The sequence below is a fragment of the Ciconia boyciana genome, chromosome 1, assembly GCF_034638445.1.
Source record: "Ciconia boyciana chromosome 1, ASM3463844v1, whole genome shotgun sequence".
Classification (NCBI taxonomy): Eukaryota; Metazoa; Chordata; class Aves; order Ciconiiformes; family Ciconiidae; genus Ciconia; species Ciconia boyciana.
Window position 1 is genome coordinate 24,015,563 of NC_132934.1, and position 23,148 is coordinate 24,038,710.

At 37.6% G+C, this 23,148-nt stretch overlaps 1 protein-coding gene across 1 annotated transcript in view; it reads left to right on the forward strand.

Annotated features, from left to right (window-relative positions):
* Window positions 1-23,148, forward strand: part of GRM8 (glutamate metabotropic receptor 8) — a 341,574-nt gene that overhangs the window by 204,576 nt on the left and 113,850 nt on the right. Inside the window, exon 6 of the mRNA XM_072868969.1 lies at window positions 1,442-1,642. Within this exon, the coding sequence (XP_072725070.1) occupies window positions 1,442-1,642 (201 nt within the window). The remainder of the gene's footprint in view (window positions 1-1,441; window positions 1,643-23,148) is intronic.

A 23,148-nucleotide genomic window follows, 5' to 3' on the forward strand; every position in this document is an offset into this window, starting at 1 on the left:
AGGAGAAATAAAAGCACATCATGATTTTTCAAGCCTATCTATCGCTCCCAGTGCTCAGGGAAGTTTAAAGCACAAAACACTACTGATTGTCAGATTACAAATTTATTCATACGTTATCGTTGTAATGTGAGATGGTGGCACTGAAGTGCAGCAGGCAAACAGAAGAAAGGCTTCTGAGTAGAGTCCCTAGTTTTTTTTCATGTCATATGGCCTTGCATACTTCGTCTAAAGAATGATCTTGTGTACAGTGTATTTTCAGGCATAAATAATGCACTTTTAAAAACCTGGATACAACAAAATTGATATCTTGAACTGATAAAAGCCTGTGTTTAGAGATAAAAATGAAACATAAAAAATAAGATGTAGAATATTAAAATTAAAAAAATAGTGCATAAAATTTTAGTTAATTTCTAAATAATTTAAAATAATGTGAATGGACTGTTTTCAAATGGAATGAGTTGTTAATCTGCTAGATAACGTAGGCACTTAATCTTGTGTTCACTGAGTCAATGGGAACTTGACTGTTGATTTCAGCAGGGCAGATTTCACATTGAGATCTGCAAAGACCTCTTTCCCCTTGTAAATGAAGATTTTGAGCCTTTGAAATCAGTGGCTGAATTCCTATATAGGATGTGATTTCATGTTGGTTGTCTACTTAAAATATAATTTTCCTGAACTTTATTTTTTAACTTTTCCACTTAGTACTATCACCTATGAATGTAAAAGGTTCTTTGGATTTGGACATAGATGATTAATGTGGGCAATTCCCGCAGAATCAAAATTTCATAATGTATTGATTTGCTCTGTATTCCCTCTGAAGGAAAAATGTCCCTGTAGGAAATAGCAGACAGTACACGGTTCTCAATGTGAAGCATAATTCACTAGTAAATACAGGAAAAATAAGAATAAGCACTTTTCAATATGGAGACAGATGGCCACATCACTTGGCAAGCATTCAGCTTTTTTCCCTGACATGTTTAAATAATGTTTATCAAACAATAGACAGGGATAAAAATCAAGGTAGCCTTAAATTTATCTAAAACAGAATGGCAGGCTGCTGTAGAAGTGTCCTATAAATAATAATAAACAGCTGCTGAACGAAAGTCAGTAAGGTGGAAAGAGAGTTTTCCTACTGGATTGTAGAAATACATGTATCTATATTTCTTTTTCTTGTAATGAAATGTTCTGTCCTCTTTCCCAGCCCAGAACTCAACATACTGTTTATATACCTGGCACAGTGTACAATGATTAGAGGCAAAACCAGATGGCCATATTTTTCCTTGTCTTGTTTATTTAGGTGATGGATAGATGAGTCCTAAATTTACCTATCAATCTGACTGTAATTATTTATGTTCTCCTGTGAATTTTTGCACGCAAATACTCATGCATGTACACACACACACAAGCAGAAGTAAACTGACTCTTTCTCTTTCTTCCTTAGGCTTAGAAAGAATTGCAAGAGATTCAGCCTATGAGCAAGAAGGAAAAGTTCAGTTTGTAATTGATGCAGTATATTCCATGGCCTATGCACTACACAACATGCATAAAGATCTCTGTCCTGGATATATTGGTCTATGCCCAAGGATGAGCACAATTGACGGTAAAGAACTACTTAGCTATATCCGGGCAGTAAACTTTAATGGTAAGTTACATGTACTCTCCCCCTTCCCCCCACTTTTTCTTCTTTAAATGTTTCAGAAGTGACAGTGACAAGATGTGTTTTCTTCTTTATATAGGATACTTTAAAGCACAGTGGAAAACAGGATTAGAAGCAGTTCTCATTTAATCAGAACTGTGAGTTTTTCCACCTGCTTTGAAACCCCAAGTGTATTTTTTGTCTTAACATTAAGCTGCTCCCAAAAGAGGTAGATGTTAAAAATAAGAATCTGTCGATCAAAATATTCCGGTGAAAAGCTGCTATTATAGAAACAAGTTGAGGACTCATGCGGTCCTATTGACAGATTAAAATCCTTTGACAGAGGTTGCTTCTGTGTTTGCAAGAGAATGAATTGAAAAAAAAACCTTTTTGAAAATTGCCACCTTCTGAAATTACTGTTAACAATTTCTTCACAAAAGTGAATAGCGAGGAGTTTGCTTTCAGTTGGCATATTTAAATATCAATTAAAACACTCACTAGCAGTTCCGGCTTCTTTTCCATTTCATTGGTTTTGACTCAGTGATTTAGTGAGCTTTAACACAACTACAATATATATTTTTAAAAAACACTACATTATATTCTGTGCAGCTGGGATCTGCCTGCTGGGGAAATGTAGTTACAGATGCTTACGCTGTTAACAGTAGAGGCCAATAAAGAACAGGATTTATTTATGAATGTAGAATTGAAAAGGGTAGAACATACTTGATGGTGAAATAAAGTTGCTGAAAACCTACATTATTTCATTAAAGTCATAATTATTGCAGACTATATTTACCATTATTTTACAAAGAAATGGAACAATGTTCTTTGCTGTGTTTTAGTTGGGTTTTTTTTCCCTACTTGGTGGTAATTCACATACTAGACATGCCTTCTAACTATGCAGAGAGAAGCACTGTCTATCACAATTTATTCCAATGACCTCAGCTGCCAGCTTTTTTGAAAAAAAGCACAAGGTCATTTTGAATTTAGCTTACGAGTGGAAGCTTTTTTTGCTTTAGGTAATATACCAGACCATTTGGTTGATATGAATGTTGGCTGTAGTTCACAGTTTTTTCCTCTTCTAAGACTTTTTTCTTCCATTGCAATTTTCATGAAAAGGGAATCCCTGTCTCCAGGAATATAAAGATAGAAGGAGTTTAAATGATTGTTTAGTGATTTTAAAGAAAACCTGGAGCAAAATATGTCACTGGCAAATGGGAAATGTTATGATGACAAAGGTAGGCAGCATATTGTAAGGTTTGCAGTGATAATTACCTACATTTCTAGTAGGTATTCTTCTGGGTCTGTGTTGTTAAAGCACAAAGAAAGTGATCTATTTTCATTTGGTAAGCATGAAAGTTTAACATAAAAAGATAAGCTGTACATTTTATATAAAACCTTTCTCTCCCTAGATTGTTGTATTTCATCAATACCTGTCATGATTTCTCTGGCTGACTGTATTGCAACAAGGGGAGATAAAAGAGTGGGATAAAGCATTCTGGACACTAATGAAAAAGTATCTGTTTTTTAACTAGTGATTTACTGAAAGGGAGGAAAAAAGAAAAAAGAAAAAAAATAGAAACATTTCTGTGAGGTTAACTTTCTGTCCCATGGGATATGTTAACTGTTCCCTGTACGAGGCTAGTCCATATTATGTACTGGTGTACCAGTTTTTTGGGTGTGTTAAATGCCCAAATATTTCCTTTTTTTTTGGTCATGCATTGGGAGGCATAAGCAGAGGACAGTCTTTAACCCTTTGCCTTTTCCTCTTAATCCCAAATTCCTGTTCCTCAGGACAGCACTCCGCTGTGTCTGACTTGGTTTACAGAGGTGAATATTTACATAGATTGCTAGACCTCCTGTGCTGGGAGTTGACAGTAGTGCTGTGTGTCAATTTTGATGTGCATCCTAGGTTCAATCATTAATAGTGTAGTATATTAAAAGCGAACTGATACATGAAAGGAAAACCCTGGCTTTCACAGCCATTCAAGGTAGCATTTTTTCTATCGACAATCCCAGGATCACAGCATTGCTGAAGTTGGCAGGGATCTCTGGAGATCACCTACTCCAACCCCCTCCTCAGATCAGGTTACTTAGCACCATGTCCAGCCAGGCTTTAAATATATACAGGGATGGAAAATCCTCCAAAATTCTCTCTGAGCAATCAGTTCCAGTATTTGATCATCTTCACAGTAAAAAATTTTTTCTTCTGCTTAAACAACTTTTCCTGTGTTTTAGAATTAAGCCTCTGCTCTTCAATATGATAATAATTTCTAATATCAAGAAGTAACTGGCATTTTTGAGACAGGCAGTTTTTCTTTTTATTCAATGTCAGTTTCCCCACATGATTCTACCCTTATGCATATTAAACCAACTTTTCACCTCTCTTAATTCAGTATATCCCTCTTAACCAAGGTAGTAATAAGTGGGTGCCAGTCCAATTAATATGCTGTCACATTCGCCTTAGTGGGTTTCACCTCACAAAGTATGACCTGTATTATGCAGGACACCTGTCTGCCTTATGGAGGGTATTTGCAAGGGGAAGAAAACGTTCATATTTCTGTTTATTGGAGTAATTGCTTTGCTTTTGATTGCAAGTAATCACTCTGAAATGTGTTTATTCTTGTTTACTCTGTTTATTTTTATTTACAAATTATGAAGAAAATTTGTTTCCCTGAAGGATTCATCGTTGTAATATTCCATGACACCTTCATGACTGAAGGGTGATCATAACTACCAGCGCACATTGTACTGATATAATTGATATGACATTTGTTTCTGCTTAGATATTCTTCTACCAGTTGTATGCTAAATGCAGAAAATCTCCCAGTTCAGCATGATTTTAAAGGGGATAGAACTTCTTCATTAGTAATAGGAATAAAGGAATTTATTTGTACATGAGATTTGGGTTACTGCTGAGTGTAGTCTCATGTTTTACTATTGCCTGTGTTTTTCTTAGGACAGTTAGCAAAGTATGGTGTCTAAAAAAATTGCTTTTTATTTATAATGGGCAGTTTAATAATTAACTTAATTTCATAGGAAAAGAAACCTCTAACATGTAACTGGTACAGCCTATTGCTGTGTACATCGAAAGAGTTTTTAAACAACAGGAAAATATAAAGCCAGTGTGCTGAGATGCAGCATATTTAGTTTCCTGTGTGGTCACTGCTAGTAGACAATAACCAGCCTTTTCTGGCTATTTGATCAAAGAATACTTAGAGCTTTCAGAAGTTTCATGCTCCTACTTATCTTTGTTTTTCCCAGGCAAAAAGCGAATGTTGTCACTTTATGGTATTCTTATTTGAATAAAGGTGCCACATTTGAAAGATTTTTCCTATTGGTTTTTGTATCCAAACAAAATGAGATATTTATGTGAAACTGGTGTTTAATATTTAAAGTTACATAAAGCGAATAGTTTTTCTGTTAATTAGGTTTATAAATGGCGATATGCGCAATAGTGTAATTGTGGCATGATTCAGTATGTTCTCCCATCACATTGTTCTAGTGTTCTCACTCTATTTAACTTCATTATTCTGTCTATGAAATAAGCAGATGTTTTCTACAAGTTTTTACCCTGGCATGTGCTGAGTGTTTTGTGAGAAGTGCTCTGCTGAATTCAACATAAGTGCTCATCATTTAACAGAAACAGGACTTGAACATGCATTTGTGGTGGATGGAGGTGTTTCAAAGGTGGTTTTGTTTTGTTTTGTTTCTGTTTTTAAGAAAAAGATTTATCTTTGTACTTCCTTCCGGACAAAGCAAAAAAAGGATGACAACATGGATACAGTGCTATTTCCTAGGTGAGAATAAAATACAAAGTGGTAAGACTGATCAGTGCCCCCCTCCTCAGTTGTCCCACTACAAAAGTGAAGATCAAAATTAATAGTTAAATTCCTAAGGTAAAGATCATTGCTTATATTGTACATAAAACATTTCATATAGAAGGAAGTTTACTCTTTCTCTATATATAGATTTATAGCTAGGATAGGGTAGCTGGTTTTTGCCTACATTTAGTTATGTATTTATATTTATATTTACATTAACACACTGTAGTAGTTCCAGGGATAAATATCAAGAAAACATCACACACTATAATACAATATATTTACAGAATTTACAATATGAGTCTTTCACTTAATCTTAAAGGCAAGGGCAGAACTTAACCTATACTCTCATACATGCAAACGGACATCTTATTTGCTTTTGTGGGCTACTTATCCTGTGGGTGAACAGGGATACTTGCTACTCTGACATTTTTTTAGGTGAGCAGGGGTAAGCGAGAAGGGAGCAGAGAATAGGTGGAAGCACTGACTCCCCTCTGCCGTCAATGCTTAGATAAATGTTGTCTGCTTCTGCTGGAGGTCACTGCAACATCACTTCCCCTTCCTGGTGAAGAGAAGACTCAGGAAATAAATTCTGAGTCTGACTGTGCAGCCTTTTCTCTGGTCTTCTCTGGGACAAAGTAAAGCAACTATGTTGCTTGCTGGGATTTTGTGACAAATCTACGATAACACTCAAACAGGTTGCCTGGAAAGGTTGTGGAGCCTCCATCCTTGGAGATGTTCAAAACCCGGCTGGACACAGGCAACCTGCTCTAGCTGAGCCTGCTCTAAGCAGAGGGGTTGGACTAGGTGATCTCCAGAGGTCCCTTCCCACCTCAGCCATGCTGTGATACTATAACCCTAGCTGGACTTGAAAGAAAGAAAAGTATATCACTTACCCTTGCTTTACAATATGAAATGAACATGGTACCTTTACTCTATTCTTCTGGAACTAATTTCATAGTCTGAGTGGACCAGTAAGCCTTGCTGTTATTTGGTTTTTACATATGTTAATTAAATATCTTTGAGAAAAGATTAATTTTGGCTACACACACAGACATACATGCATGCAGCATCAGCCCCATTTAAAAAACAAACATGAAAAATTTCATCCTGAAAGGGCAGAATGATACCAGAGAATGAGCACATAAGAACAGAAATTAGCAGGCAAACTCAAAATAAGGTGTCGACACTTGTAAACTAAAAATTAATGATCACTCTACATTGTAATATTTTGTTCTGAGAAAGCAGTATCTATAGAGGACAGTTTTTAAAAAAATGAAGAATGAAGTTTCTCATGCAGAATTTTGAACCCTCCAGAGAATCATTACTGTGGAATCAGCCCTTTACAAAATTCATCTTCTCCTGCTATTTTTTGAAGTTGCTAAGACATCAATCTGTGCAAAACTCTCCTGACTTAATATTCAGCTCAGACTGTTTTAAATGTTTTCTTGAAGAAAGCTGACACCTCTCTATTCTTTCACTGAGTACAAAATTTGCATTCTCAAATCATTATTTATCATTAAAACAGAGGCTTTAAAATGGTGCCCTTTGAGGCTGATAAGTTTTGACATTTTTTAAGGCATTAAGTACAATATAACTAAATGTCCCACTTAAAATGTGCTGGAACTATGGTCCTAAGTCAGATTTTTTAAAATCCAACTCTCAAGTCTACGACTACCAATAGAGAAAAAAACCTTTTTGAAATGGTTCAAGTTAGGCACATCTGTGATTTTTAAAGTTATGAGTTCTTATTGTCAGTTCATAATTTAGGGGTTTGCACTGTCAGAAACATTTAGCATCATATGATGCCACTGGTACCATATTCTGATAGGGTTAAAAACTGTCTAAGTATAAGGGGAGATAAAAGCAGATGAGTAGATCAGATAGGGACAAACAAGATTAACAAGGAGTTGGGAAGGGCTGAACTCTGCTGACCTTGCTAGGATTCACTGTGGTAGCAACTCTAGTTTTGCTACTCTGTACTCTGCTGAAGAAATAAAGATATTGCTTTCAGCTGCAGAAGTAGGAGTGGAAGGGGGAATGTCTGCTGCAGTTTTATTAAGATCTGTGACGTTTGCTTTGTCATAAGTTAATCACATGACATAATTCCATGTAATTTTTTGAAAATCTTGGTGGTACAGAAGAATGTTTGAAAAAATGGCTAAAGCTTAAACTAACATAGAATTCCCAGAATTCAAAATAGTCCATTCTTTTAATGTACTTTTGTCATGGTTTCAGAGGTGTCTAATTTGGCTTGTGAATACACTGGGCCTATGGCAGACCATTTGTAATAAAGAATCCTGATGTCTAGTTTCCCATACCTTTATGTTAAATTAAGAAAGGGGTTGTTGCCTCTGTTAATTTATTATCAGGGATGAGCAGGGGATGATTTAAAATAAGTTCTGCTTTGGCATGCTAATTATTTTAATGGAATTAATACAGGTGGCTATACAAGAAACTAAAATTGCACAGTGGTCTGAATCACTCTTAACAGGTTTAAGAAAAATATGGTTATAATGTAAGCACGCGCAGCAGGCAAAGCTTGGAGCTGCTGTGATTCTTAGGTACCTCACGAATCCATGTGATTAAAATCAGAGATTATGAAAATGCTGGGTGTGAAATTAGAAGGTAGAACCTAAAAGTAAGTGCAATTTATAGCTGTGTTCTTGCTTATATACAGATCTTAAGTACTGATTAATTGAGCAGTATATATGCTCCACATAGAAAATTCATGATGTAGAATGTGACTGAGGTCAATTCTGTTTTGAGGAACAAGGTCTAATTCATAAGGTATTTCGATAATTAATATGTAAAGGAAGGTGGTAAAGGATTTACCCTCATTACCCATGAAAATTGATTTGCATCTCCTGATAGGTGAGGATATTCAGATATATTAGAGTACAGTTTTCTAATATGATCAAGTGCAAAACTCAAGCAATAGTGAGGAGTAGTGCAGACTAACCCTTGCCATTCCGAGTGAAAAGGTATCTGAGTGCAAAGAAACTGGATCCATAATGCATGTATTTATTTACCTTTTAGTCAGTGTAAGAAAGATCACAGCTGCAATTCTGCAGCATTATTAAGCCCTTCAGATATCCTTATTACCTTTATTAACAGGAAGAAGGTGTGCCACATGTTTTGAGGAAAAGAATACCTGGACAAGCTTTTTAACTTAAACATTTAAATCTAAAATCTCCTCTTAAATCTATCAAATCAAGTAAGAATGTTTGTACAAGTTATTAATTTTACCATATGTCAATTTATGACCCGTTTGGTAAGATAACAGTTCTGCAAGCCAGCAGGACAGTCATGAGGGGAAATGAATTGCTTTTTAGTACCTCTGTAACAAAATAATATGAGCCTTTTTCATTTTCTTACAACTTTTACTTACAAAATGAAATAGACACATTAGAGAGAATATCAAGGGGAAAAAAAGCAACAAGGATTTTATTAAGAGTATTTGGTAGTATAAATAAGCTACATTTATAGTTCATTCATGTAAAAAGTGATCTAACTGGTAATGGCTGATTAACAAACTCAAAAAATAGAGCAATTCTTCAAGGAGGTCACTGTCACTGAAATTGTCTTGACACATCTTAGATTCTCGTAAAAGGAGGAAAATAACCATTTCTCTATGTTAAAGGGAATGACAGTGAAATCAGGTAGACTTAATACTGTAGGGCAGGAATTACAGTGAGGATAGAATAAATTCATAATTAACAGACATTGCCGACATCATCAGACAACACTATTTAGTTTTTCTACTCTAGGGAGATGTTGTATTCAGCAGTAATCAATCAAGTTCTGATCTATAGTCAAAGCAGTACTGGATTCAAGAGCAAGTTAGACATGTTAGACCTTGCTACCAGATGTGATCTTAAGCAAAACCAGGGAGAATCCAAGCAAATGAAGCAAGACATCCAAGAGGAAAGTGATGGGATTCAGTTCATCCCTTGGAGGCAAAAAGGTTTCAGTAGCTGGTGAAGTTTAAAGTGTCTAGTTCTCCATACAGCTGATGGGAAAGGCTGATACCTCTAAAGGCTACCAGAGAGTGAGCCTGTCCATTAGCATTTAGGCACCATAGCAACTCATCTACTTCTGTATGTTTTTCTGCAAGCAGCTATGAGTCAGAGAGATTTTCTCAAATGCTGGTTAAAGCATTTCTAATAGTATGAAATATTAAATATGTGGAACATAGTTTATCTTAGAAGCTTCTCTAATTTACTCCAGCAGAGGAAGCATTTGCTGTTATTCTTGAGGATTAAGGTATCCAATAACTTTGGCCACACAGCAGGTTATGTTTTATGCTGAACAGATTGGACCCAAAATGTTGCTCGCCATAGTCTTAGCCAAATCTCTCCCTTGTAAGCCTGAAATAAAATGGATTTCATGCACAAATTCCTGAGGCGTTCTATTTTAAATAGAGAGACTGTTTCTCTCAATTGTCCTGTTATCTCTATCATCAAAAGTGAACGTTTGATAATTAAAGGTAAAATAATTTGCAGTAAAAATTTTAGTTGCAATTCTGTGGATTCTATGCATAGCACACTTTCAAGGTGATGATGCATTAGTGAAGCTTCCATATTAACATTTTTAAATTTGTGACAATTTCTTTAGGTTATTGACTTTTCTAATTACATTAGCATTTAATAAAAAATAGTTTGGAATATAGGAAATACAGAATACTCTTTATTATTAGTTACACTTGGAAGCCTAAACTCTTTTAAGCCAAGTCATTGGAGCCTACACAGTCAGATGGATTTGAAACTGGTGCTTCTCTCTATTACTTACAGCTCTATTAACAAATTATCAGTTTGACTGGTACTCTATTTGAATACAGTTTTATTTGCTGGTAGTTGAGCTATTTATGTAAAGGTAAGATTATTAGAGGATACCCAGCTACTTTTCAGAGTATGAAAATTTGGATGTGTTTTTAACTACTGTATCAAAATTTACACACCAATCATAGCTTCCTCTTTAGACCCACCAATTACAATGGGTGAGGCTTATGATCCAGCATGATTAACTTTGATGCTGACTTGCCCAAATTTTAGGAGTTCAGCTGGAGGGTAAAAGGGTGTGGTACAACCCTTCTATGTTAAGTGAAGGGGAAGAGGTTTATGCCTCTGAATAATTCCAGAAGGGAATTAGAAATATTTAATACAGCAGTGCTAACCTGCTTTGAGATGAAGATGGTAGAAGCACTGGAGCTTGATCTTTCCCCCAGCCTTTTCATATTAGTCGGGGATTCAGATGTTCACTACAGAAATAACGTAATTGACTCCTAAGCCTTTAATCCAAAGGAGACTGAAGCCATGTCCCAGAAGCATGCCTTAAACACGTATAGGGCATGACTGTGAGGATATTCTTCAGTCTTTTTGCATTTGGGTCATTGTGCAGATAAGAATGCAAGACTTCCTAGAAGTCCTATCCAAATGGACTCTCAATATCCTATATTAGTAGCACAAAGTGGCTATTAGTTTATATGAAGTTGTAATTTTTATTGTATTTTTATTCTAGTGAAAGCAGAATCGAAGCAGCTGTAAATGTATCACTCCATATTTCTACCCAGCCAGCAGTGATACAAGAAATCTTAGTGCAGTACAGGATAAAATTTGTGCATTTGTTGGAGGTTTTTTTATTGCACACCATACACAAAGACTTATCGTCAACATCTTTTTTTCTAATAAGCATTTTTTATCATTGTCCAATAAGAAAACAAAACAAGCTAAACCAAAACCAACCAACTTTGGTTAGAGTAAGAAACTATCAACATATTACCACAGTTTTAATATAAAGGAGAAAATTTAGGTTTAGGCAAAAAAATTAGTTTTCATTTAATAATGATGGCTGATTATTCTATCAATCACTTTTATTTTCTTTCAATGAGCAATGAAAAGTTAGGCGTTATGCTATTATAAAATGAATATCTTTCAACATATTGTTATAACATCCTTGCAATGTGTGAAATATAGCTTGATTAGGTAGCAGCCCGATTAAAAGAATTTTCACAGAAATGGGAGTGACTAGTTAAGTCCATTCTTGTAAAACCCCAAAATGTTGCAGTTTTTCAAGCAATAGTTTTGCTATGTCTCTGTTCCTACAGTAATTTTTTGCATTTGCAATTCTAGGTCTACGCTATCTACATGTGTCCTTGTAACTTTTCCCACGTGTTTTAACTTAAGGCAAATAAGGATTCAAAATTGATAAAGACATATGTAATTAGAATTTACCAATATAACCAGCAATAAAGAAGTAGAAACTCTGATCTATTCAAGGTTCTTAAAAAAAGGTTCTTAAAAGATGATTGCAATCAGTTTTTCATCTTTAATCTGTGATCTTGTCCTAAAACTAGAATAACATGCAAATATCACAGCAGATAGAAATTAGTATTGATTATTACTGTCCAGATGTTGCCAGTGCCTGGAAGCATTAAAAACCACTGAGTCAACCTGAATGCTCTGAATTTATGAGTATTTAACTACTTTGTTAAATTAGCTCACCCTTTTTATTTCACATTCTGAAATGGAACAATGTCATGGAGTTGGAAATATTTATTGAAAAGTGGGTAATAAATGTTACCTGTTGATTATTTAGTTGAAAAAGGAAAATCCATCAGCTAACCAGGAAAATGCAGAAATATTATGTTTATAAAGTTCCAACTGTAGTGTAGTCAATAGAAAATTTACTGATTATTTTAGTGGGTCTGGAATATGGGCGTTAATCAACCATACTGGAAACCAACTGTAAAAAAGTAAACACCCTAAGAATTTTAAAGAACTGCTAAAAAAAAAGTTAAAACAAAATCAAGGTCAGTTGGCAAGCAAACAGATAGCAAAGACATTTGCAATTACAATTACTTATTTTTATTATGACTATCATCTAGTCACTTAGATGTGGCTTCAAGTTTAGGTGTCGCGCTTGCTCTGTAGAGAAAGACTGTTTCTAAGAGTTTGGAAAGCATCGCAGTAACGTAGTGGTTACCCGACCTGTCTGGGGAATTCAGAACATCCTGAGTTTACAGACGTGCTCTCTGTCACATATGTTTATCTGCAGGAGCAGAAGAACAGCACAGTTAGAGATAGTCCTTGACATTCACTAAATTAATATTCCCCTGGGAGCGATATGTTTTTCAGTGGAAAGGTGAAGGAGTTTGTGTTTGCTTGTGGCAGGCAAAGGTGTCAGTTTGTACAGACTTGGTGGAAAGGAAGCAGCTATATATCACCCATGCACTGTATCCTGCTGCCTCCTTAGAATTTCTTTGCTTTCAAGGTTTGCCATAGATATACTCATCAAACTCTTTAAAATAACAAGAAATACACAATTCTGTATGTGGTGTCTTATGGAGACTTCAATAGCAGATTGCTTTCCTTTGACTGTAAGGCTAAGCAAACAGATATAATCATGGAAGACACATTATTGCTCCAGCTGGATCAACGTTTGATTTTCCTATTTGGCCCTGCAGCCACTCTAGGACTACCCTGGCTTTGCTCCAATATAGCTTGATCCTGAGTTGAGAGACAAAAATGTGTTGGCGCTGTTCCCGTGCCATACATAATCACATTTTATAAATATATCCCTAGGTAGCATTAAGTCACAACTCATAATATGGCCATTTATGGTAGCTCTGTCCCACTTTTTGGAGGTAATTACTATGCATTTTAAAGGAAAGTGAAAATGACATATGGAACCTCAAGTCATCATCTGTATGCAGGATATGCAGCTACAGGACAGTCAGGCTCCTCAGCACAGGCCAGACTGCAAACTTGAAAGGCTTACTTAGCACAGTCTCTGCCATGGTTCTTCCAAGTTCCTACCCAGAGATCTGAAGAGAAAGCCTCGGGATATTAGAGTTCACTGCTTATCATGTTGGAGAAAAACAACTAAAGGTGCTAGGAAATTACCCTTATATTGACATACAGCCACTGTGGGAAGGTTTCTGCTAAGCCAGCTGGCATTTAAAGGCTCCAGCTCTTGATAGTTACAAATTGCTGTATTGATCCTCCCTTATGCATGGACTAACTGTGGCTCAAACTGATAATTTTTTTCTCTGTTTTGCACATTCACTGTTTCTTACCAGCAAGAGATACTGTTCATGCACAAAGTGCTTAGGCAGGATTTCTTGCTTACCTGAGCATAAAATGCACATGGTTTTGTTCTTATTGTAGTAGGCGAGTTGTCCTGAGCCTTGTATAGTGAACTAGAAAATTCTGAAGAAAGTGTAAAACAAAAAGAAAGTAATGTTCAAGCAGATGTTCCCAAACCTAAGAAAGCCGTTGATTTTTAGTTCCAGTTACAGCTGAGTGTTGAGGTTGTTCCTTATTTCAGCCAATTTGCCCTAGACCTAATTTTACTTTTTGAAGATTTCTCATGTTTCTGTGTTGTTTGCCTGACACCTGGTGACTCTAGGTTACTGCATTATTAAGACAAAAAGTACCTACAAATGTTATTTTATTTATTTGGTTGGTTGTTTCTTTGCTTAGCTAGTGCTGGGACACTTCAGCTTTTCAAGGCATTTTTAGACAACGTAGATATGTTTTAGCCAGTAAGTTTCAGAAGTCCACAAGCGGTGGGGACTGAATTGTCAGGTCTGCTAAAGTTCAATGTTGCAACGTGTGAAGGGTCAGAGCAAAGATATACACCTTCTGCCAGCTACTCTGCAGCAGGCGTACCCATCTGCAATATGCACCTACAATCTCTGTTGTTATGTAGGGATTCAAGTTCTTAATGCTTTTACCAATTTGCACAACAAAAGTGAAGGCATATGTATGAATGTGTTTTAACCATAATGTTTTAATGAATTATTGCATGGTACATAGCAGACATAACTGGCTGTTATCTCAGTCCACCAAATTTTTGAAATAAAGACATGCACCATTCTCTTTAAATAAAGACTCTGAACCTGTGTTCAGAGGTGATTTAAGCTCACTTATTTTGGTTTGAATAGCAGAAACTTGCCCCTCCTATGGAGATGAGAGGTTGTAGCTGCTGAAAAGGAGTAACGTGAAGAGGGGGAGAGAAAGAAGGTAGCAAATGGCAGCTGAAAAATTCACCTTCTATTTGAGTCCTCCAAATACACGCAAGGAGATTTTAAAGATTTCCTATGAAGATAAGCTGATAATAGACATTGATTATACTTGCCAAACAGTGGATAACACCAGTGTCACTTGATAAGTACAGACAGTTTTTTCCATGTATGGAGAAGAGGTGGTAATTTATTTTCACAGAAGTGGCCCACTGACGCCTATAAATGCATACCATGTGAGCTCCATGGCCAGGGTCTAATATCTACCTGAGTGCATGCCATGTCATATGAATAGATGTCTACGAGTCTGTGCAGCCAAAAGGTTATTATTATGCGCTCCTAATAAAGTGTATTGAAGTCAGGTTTTCCAGCACCTTAAAAAGTGTGTTCCTAATGTATGGGGTATTTTTCCAGTAGTTCATGGAGTAGTGTAGTATATTCTAATTCTGAAGTCATTAAATGCTAAAAAAGACCCAGAAAACCAAAAACTTTTAAAATTGTTCAATTCTTACAGAGGATTGAAATAGTATTACAAAGCATAAATGTCCTTTAGGGAGAAACTTGTTTATCCACTTTAGCCTGTGTCACCTGAAAAAAACCCAAAAACAGGCTTTGATTTGAAGGATTTTTTCCCCTTCTGTCTTATTGTTTAATTGGTTGATTTTGGTCTCAATTAAACTAAAATTAATTTTATGAAAAATGAGAATCTCTCCAGGCCTTAAAGCTGTACTGGTGAGTGATGTTCTTATCAGTTCAATCACTAATGAAAACCAGCAATTAAATGACATTCCTGACAAAGATGCTGATTTCATTGAGCAATTGCAAGAAACTCTTTTTGTGGCTCTGGTCCTTGAGTGAAAACCTCTGGGAAATCGGTTCCAGGAATGGAGTCTCTTAGCTTCCAATATTGCTAAACTTTAGGAGAGGCCCATCTGAATTTTGGGCAGGGCTCCCCCGTGCTGAGGTAGTGCCATGTCAACAGAGCGGAGAGTTGCCTCCCTCAGCAGCCAGGATTGCTGTGAGTTTGTAGCTGTATTTCTCTTGAATTCTCTCCAGAGAGGAAAACTCAGATCAGAGACACAGGCAAAAAAAAGAGGGGTGCCTCTCCCTCTTGGGTGTGAGCTGCAAGGGCGGTGAAGAAGAAGATGTGTGCCTCACTGGTTGGACTAAGGAGCTTCTGAAAATGGGATTGTAAATGCTGGTCCTTCAGAAACTTGGAGGTGCAAATCAGTGCCACTTGGACAGTTCTTGGATAACTAAATTCTACTCAGGTCTTGGTCACCAAAATAGGCAGTTGAAATTTTGACCTTCCTGTTGGTCTTTTTCCTGTAAAAAGGTCTTCCTGTTTCATATGGGTGATTTTCAGATTGTGAAGTCCTTGGACTCTATGATTACACAGACCTTGTAAGTATAGATGTATTGTGGTTAAATGGGAGGTGGTCAAGAAAGGGAATAATTTTCATGGGGTTCAATGTCTTCAGAGATTGCATATAGACCTTTTATTGAGGCTCATATATGAAAAATGAATACAGACCTATTGTTATAAACTTTCACCTTTATTTTCTTGGTTTGGTATGTGCATCTGATACTCCTAACATGTTGTAAAGATGATTATAAATATTCTTGATTTTTCTCCCTTGCTACTGCTACAATTGCTTCTTTGTCCTCCCTCAGAGGTCCCTCTGCCAGAATCAATAACATCCAGATCAATGGAAGAATATTTCTGAAAATGTAAATCTTTCATCTTCAGGGTCCTGACTTGCTAATAACTTCTAATGGAGCATTTAACAGGAATGCACACAGACCTTGATATGAATTGCCAGACAAGATATGTAACAAGAGGGATTCTGAGTAGGGAAATGTAGAAGGATAATGAAACCTGACAATAATAGAAACTGTGGACAAAGCACTGAGGGTGACAACAAATGAACATGACTCCCATAGAACAGGGTCACAAGCTGGTGCCTGAACCATATGATTTGTTGCCAGAAAATGGAAAGTAATAAGGTTAAGCACAGAAAAACAGAAGGGCTTATAACTTCAGCAGATTGACATGCTACAAATATTGAACAGTAGATAGATTAGAGATAAGGGCTATTTATAATGGTATTGCTTTTTTTTTTCTTTTTTCCCCATGAGAAATAACAGCAAACAATACAGACACATGATGATGTAGGTGATAAAAGATGCAGTTTTTCCTAGCATTGTAAAAGTAGAAAACCAACTATGATCTGTTAGGTTTACCTTGTTTTGTGTGTGCCGTGCAACTAGATAAAGTGGAAGAGAGGACAAATATAAAAGTGGAATAATACAGGGACACAGCGATTTTAGCTATTTATAAAGCAAAACAGTATAACAATGGAATTAAATTTCTTTCACATTAGGTATGTACATTGCAGATGTCCACACAAGAACTAGTTGATTATGCTGCTTTTATAGTGAATGGAGAGAAAGTAACTTAGTGGGGCATGGTTCACTTCATCATTTACTTGTCTAAAATATGCCAGATGAATTGTGCTGTAGAGGTGTCTCCACTGACAGCAGAGCAAATCTATAAAACTATATCAGCTTTAGATGTCTATGCTGCAGATTTCCAAAGACAGGTGAGATGACTCCAATACTACTCTGTTTTTTTGGGAAAAAGTGAGCTCGAGGAGGGAAGCTAGGATTAAAGGGATGAGTTATTATTGTAAATCAGCTGAAAGCTGTCTACCAAATGAAAGAAGAAATGGCAGAAACTTAGAGTAGGTGCAAAAGCCATATGATAACACTACTTTTTTGCAGAGAGGTGTTAATCTAATTACCAGTAACAATACCAGTAACAATAACCATAAATTATTTAATAATAAAATTAGACTACTATTTTGTGTCTGCTTTAAAAGCAGTGAAAGGAGAAGTAATCCATATGGAGTTCTCCCTCATATACCCAGACATTGTATAGACTAATTAAGACATGTCCAAATGATAAAATCTCCTTACAGACAAAACTATTAACATTGAAGAAGATAGTTAAAATGCATCTTGTCAAACAAGATTTTAAATTACACCAATATGAAAACACCATTAAAACGGAACGAAAAGCTGCAGGTTGCAAAGCTGACAATGGGAAAGGAAGAGGGGAAGAAATACTAAGTATAAGCACTACTTAGCAACCACTAAAACATCTCTGTGTTATCAACACTGTTTCCAGCACAAATCCAAAACATAGCCCCATACTATCTACTATAAAGAAAATTAACTCTATCCCAGCCAAAACCAGCACGTTCTCCACCCCTTACTCCATACCATTTACATCATGCTCAGGTCCTACACTATCCAATACATTCTCATTACCCACCACCACCCTTCCCATCCTTTGATAGAATACACAGATATCATTCCCTTAGTCTGTGGACCACACCTGTGAAATGTCTGTAACATGTCCATAAATGTCGACAAAATATCCATTGAGTTCATTTAGTCCATGACTTTGGGCTCCATCTCTTATGGTGGTCGCTCAGGACAGGAGAGGTGGTGTGTTATTGGAGTTACTGGGCACCAAAGCCAGCTCAGGTCGGGTCACTGCTGCACTTGCACTGCTTCTTGTAAGGCTTGTCCTCCATTGGTTCAGGTGGTTCCTGCTATAGTAATTCCTATAACATGCACCTCAAGTCATGGATTACAACAATTTAAAGGTATTTCCATTACAATCTCCACCCCTGGTCCCCTTTGGGCCAGTTTATAGGGTTTAACATTGCAATGAACTCCTCCCCTTGCTCCTAGTCTGGCTAGCAACAAGGGGTTCCTGCTATAGTAATGCCCATAACATGCAACTCAAATCCCAGGTTACAACAATTTAAAGGTATTTCCATTACAATCTCCACCCCTGGTCCCTTTGGACCAGACCATCAGGTTTAACATTGCAATGAGCTCCTCCCCTTGCCCCTGCTCCAGCTTGGACTTATCCACAGACTGAAGTCCCTTAGGGTTGTATCTGCTCCAAGTGGAGCCTTATCTATGAGCCACAGTCTCTCCAGGGGTATATCTTTTGTGGCACAGGCTTATCCACAGCCACAGTTGCTTTGAGGTGCACCTGTTCCAGCGTGGCCTTCTCCATGGGCCACAATGCCTTCAGAGATATACCTGCTCCAGCATGGCCCTACCCACAACCACAGTCCTTTCAGAAGTAAACTTGCTCCAACATGGCCTTACCCATGGCTGCAGTCCCTCCAGGGGTGTACCTGCTCTGTCGTGGGCTTACCCATGGCCACACGCTTTGAGGTGCTCCAGCATGACCTCATGCACAGCCACTGATGCTTCAAGGTGTACCTGCTGCAGCATGGACTTATCCACAGCCACAGATGCTTCAAGGTGTACCTTCTCCAGCGTGGACTTATCGTTGGGCCAGAATCCCTTCAGAGGTATACCTGCTATGGCACAGACATAACCATGGCCACAGACACCTCGATATGTACCTGCTTTGGTGTGGACTTATCCACGGCCACAGACGCTTCAGGGTGTCCTGCTCTGCTGTGGACTCATCCACAGGTCACAGTCTCTTCGACATGAGTTCATACTGGAGTTCCAGCCTGTCCAGTACAGCAGCACAGAAACACCAGCGATGCCCTGGCCATCTGCCAGCCCAGGCGCATGGCCATTGCTGTTATCAAAATGTTCCCAGGGACAGCAGAGTAAGATGATAAGCAGCACAGCAATACAGCAGGCAGCGAAAACAAAAAGAAACCACTAGTGAGAGCTAGACTATAATATACAGTGAGGCAAGCAAGCCCCATGGCAAGCACAGAGGCCTGCCAGTTAATAGCTAAACAGCAATAACAGCTATAAATTCGATCTAGCACATTCCCGTCAAACCTGTTGTTGTCTCAAACCCTTTGAGCCCCACATTGGGTGCCAAAAAGAACTGTCGTGGTTTAACCCCAGCCGGCTACTAAGCACCACACAGCTGCTTGCTCCCCCGGTGGGATGGGGAGAGAATCGGAAGGGTAAAAGTGAGAAAACTCATGGGTTGAGATAAAGACAGTTTAATAAGACAAGCAAAAGCCGTGCACAAGTAAAGCAAAACAAGGAATTCATTCACTCCTTCCCATGGGCAGGCAGGTGTTCAGCCATCTCCAGGAAAGCAGGGCTCCATCATGCATAATGGTTACTTGGGAAGACAAATGCCATCACTCCAAATGTCCCCGCTTCCTTCTTCTTCCCCCAGCTTTATATGCTGAGCATGACGCCATATGGTATGGAATAGCCCTTTGGTCAGTTGGGGTCAGCTCTCCCAGCTTTGTCCCCTCCCAACTTCTTGTGCACCTGGCAGAGCATGGGAAGCTGAAAAGTCCTTGATTTAGTATAAGCTCTACTTAGCAACAACTAAAACATCCCTGTATTATCAACACTGTTTCCAGCACAAATCCAAAACTTAGCCCCATGCTAGCTACTATAAAGAAAAATAACTCTATTCCAGCCAAAACCAGCACAACCAATAAGGAAGAAGTCCAGGAAAAATAAAAATAAAATTGGTCTCAAAAAGCCTACTGACACCAGTAGGAAAAATTAGTGGATAGAAACATGTCAATGTAGAATATAACATATTGTTGGTCTGTACAACAGTTAGACAAGTAATTCTGACAATAAGTGACAGGGGTTGACAAGGCTGGGGAGCTGAACATTAAACAAAAAAAGAATGTGCATGGGAGCAAGCAACAGTACTTACAAGGTTATTTATTATTTGGAACTCAAACAAACTGGGAAAAAGAATTAGATGTGGTAGAAGAGTATTCTATTTAATTCTGGAGACTTTGGGGAGCTCAGTGAGATAATGCTATTTTTCAGTTGTCATTTGTGAACACTCTGCTAAGAAAGGGAGGAATTTTGGCAATCGTGGCTATAGAAATGAGATGAGGAAAAGTTATATAATTTATTGTTCTACCATGTGATGTTTGATCTGGTTCCATATTACTGATGCATCCCATCTTCACACTATCAATACATTTCATTAGCACATTCTATGCCCCCAAAGGGCATTTTTTTGCCCTTTGGGGGCATAGTCACTGGTGAAAACACTAACATTTTCCAAAATAGAATGTGAAGAACTGCACAGGGAACCCTCCAATATCCAGACACTTTACGCACAACCTTTTTGATCTCCTTTTTGATCAGTTCCTTATCTACTTTAGAGTCCAGATTCTGATCCCCATCTTCTCAATTTTAATCAGTCATTTCTGATGGAATAAAATTCTGAAATCCAGAGAGATTTTATCTGTCATACTTTCCTTGTAAAGTAAATAACTTATCTGTCAAAGAAAACACCAGGATCATTGGCATGATCCATTTCTGAAAAATTTATGTAGCTTTTATTCTCATTTCCATTTCTGTCTGTATCATCTACAGAGATTTCTATATGGGAAGAATAATTATTGATCACAAAAATGCAGCATGAAAGACTATATCAATATCGTATAAAAAGAGGAATTAAGAATTTGTTTGAAGAAATGAGAGATTTTCTTGTAGATAAGTGATTCTGGCACAAACCTCATTTTAGCTTTTGTGTGTCCAGAGTTGCCCCTTGAGAATATAATGGAATTGTTTTGGGAATCCAGTCAAACAATATGTCAGGAAACCTGACCTCAGTGGATTTTTTTCAGAGGACAGCAGGCAGTAAACAAGGTTTTCTGAAGCACTAATTTCAGAGCTGACTCTGCCTGTTGGCAAACTGGATTTAACTAGTGGTATCTGGAGACTTGTTAATGAATTTCAGATTAACACAAGTGCTAAACCTAATGCCGTAATTAAGAAAGGCCTGCCAATCACTCCCTATTTTGCACTGGCACAATTTATTTTGTAGATTTCTGTTGCAGCATTATCATCTAGTGAGGACTGCAATTAATTGCTAAATGGATCCTAAAAGAGCAGTTCACAGGAATGAGAAAAACGATTGTAACAGAAGAGTTTTACAGCCTATTCCATTGTGTATATCCTAAGGTTATATCATTTTGTATGCAATTTTCTACACTGACCTGTCCACTGTCACTCTTGGAAGCAGATCTTCTAAAAAGTAGCACTTCAAAAAAATTGTCTATTTTTAATTAAAATTACTTGTATTAATTTCTGGGAATATTCAGTGCATTATCAAGAATTATCTATAACAGACATGATCTGTGTGATTGCAGTAAAGGTTTTCATTCTCCCTATGTGATATGCATTTTTTTCATCATTTCATTGGATCTGTTACATGTGTTGTATTGTCTGCTTCTTTTTCTATTGCCTCAGCTGAAATTGCAAGTGACGTTGTGAACTTCATTTGGCTGTGGTAATATCTACCTTTTGTATGCTTTAAAAATTAGAAGAAAATTGACTATTAGTTTCTAATTATAATCTAGAGCTACATTTTTACAGAAAGATGAAAAGATGTGTTTCTATTTACACATATCTTCAGCTATCTAGTTTATTATTCAATCTTATTTACTTGTAAAGAGAAAGCATTATACATTGCTATGCCAGAATAAGCATAAGAATTATACATATCATGAGTGCCTCGACTACAGGTATAATTTCTTAAATGCCTGAGTCTTTGTTAGCTCCTCCAACACAAAGCTATTGAGGGCTGAGCTCCTGAAGCCCTTCCGCTGGGCTGACAACAATTAACAGTGTGGGTGTTTCATGGGCCATCTTCCTTTCTCATTCAGGATTGTGTGGTCATCATTGCATAGATTCACACAGAAAATACATGCATAGAATTATAATATCCCTTTGCATTTAGAGATGAGGCTCATGAAACATGTTTGGTTGATTTTTCAGATATTCCTCATTTGGTATTTAACAGTGGGAAATGAGGCAGCAAAGATGGCTCTCTGTGGCTGTTTTACACCTGTCCTGGCTTGGCAGTGCAGCCAAATGGCTGCAAATATTCATGTCATTGTCATTGATCATTTGCAACTTTCTGAAAGTCTGGGATCACTAGACTTCAGAAACAGTTACTGCTCACAAAATCACAGAATGTTGAGGGTGGCCCTCTGGAGGCTTCTAGTCCAACCCCCTCTGCTCACAGTAGACTGAGCTACAGCAGCAGGTTGCTCAGGTCTGCATCCAGTTGAATGTTGAGTATCTCCAGGGATGGAGACTCCACGACCTCTCAGGGTAACCTATTCCACTGTTTGGGTGCTTGCACACTAAAAATGCTTTTTGTTATGCTTAAACAGAATTTTCTGTGGTTTGGTATGTGCGCATTGCCTCTTGTCCTGTCACTGGACATGACTGAGAAGAGTCTGGCTCCATCTTCTTTACTTCTCCCCGTAAAATATTTATACACACTGATAAGATCCCCCTCTCAAGCCTTCCCTTCTCCAAGCTGAAAAGTCCCAGCTCTCCTTGTATGACAAATGCTCCAAGCCCTTAATCATCTTTGTGGCCCTTTACTGGACTCACTCCAGTATGTCCATGTCTTTTACTGGGGAGCCCATAACTGGACACAGTGCTCCAGCTGTGGTCTCACCAGTGCTCAGGAGAGGGGAAGGATCACCCCTTCAACCTCCTGCTCAGACTCAGCACCTCATCTGTTACCAGCACACTGACCCTGTGCTGTAGTTGCTGATCAGAGAAGGAGCTTTTCTCCTGCCGTTGTAAGTCTTAGGCTTCAACATCCTGGGAGTCTCCAGTTCTGAACCAAATAAGCA